Source organism: Seriola dumerili, unplaced genomic scaffold, assembly GCF_002260705.1.
Source record: "Seriola dumerili isolate Sdu_G_001 unplaced genomic scaffold, Sdu_1.0 BDQW01008817.1, whole genome shotgun sequence".
Lineage (NCBI taxonomy): Eukaryota > Metazoa > Chordata > Actinopteri > Carangiformes > Carangidae > Seriola > Seriola dumerili.
In genome coordinates, this window is record NW_019183072.1 from 1 (window position 1) to 444 (window position 444).

The 444-nt window shown below is 53.6% G+C and overlaps 1 protein-coding gene across 1 annotated transcript; it reads left to right on the forward strand.

Annotated features, from left to right (window-relative positions):
• Nucleotides 1-62: 62 nt before the first annotated feature.
• Nucleotides 63-437, forward strand: LOC111240043 (ras-related and estrogen-regulated growth inhibitor-like protein; the record flags this gene model as incomplete). The annotated part of the gene is made up of 1 exon (XM_022770011.1): nucleotides 63-437. A coding segment is annotated over one exon (280 nt), but the record flags the coding sequence as incomplete, so codon positions are not given.
• Nucleotides 438-444: the final 7 nt, after the last annotated feature.

The window sequence follows — 444 nt, forward strand, 5'->3', positions numbered from 1 at the left end:
ATGTAAACAGAACCAGTCAGAACCTGTGTATTTTGAATCTCACAGTCATTTTTCACCCACAGGGACTCGCTCATCTTTTTGGTGGGCAACAAACAGGACCTGTGCCACATGAGAGAGGTGCAGCGCGAGGAGGGTCAGCGTCTGGCAGCCGAGTATCGCTGCCAGTTCTATGAGCTGTCGGTGGCGGAGCACTACCAGGAGGTGGCGTTCATATTCTCCAAGATGGTGCAGAACGCCAGCCTGGGCGGCAAAGCCAAGGAGCGCAGGAGACGCCCCAGCGGCTCCAAGTCCATGGCCAAGCTCATCAACAACGTCTTCGGCAAGAGGAGGAAATCAGTGTGAGACGAGTCAGACACCGGAACAGCTGTCAGTCAAGGCTGGACCAATGACGTCGGACTATTCATTCCTCTAGCTTGGCTCTGTATCTTTGATTCTGTTTGTGTT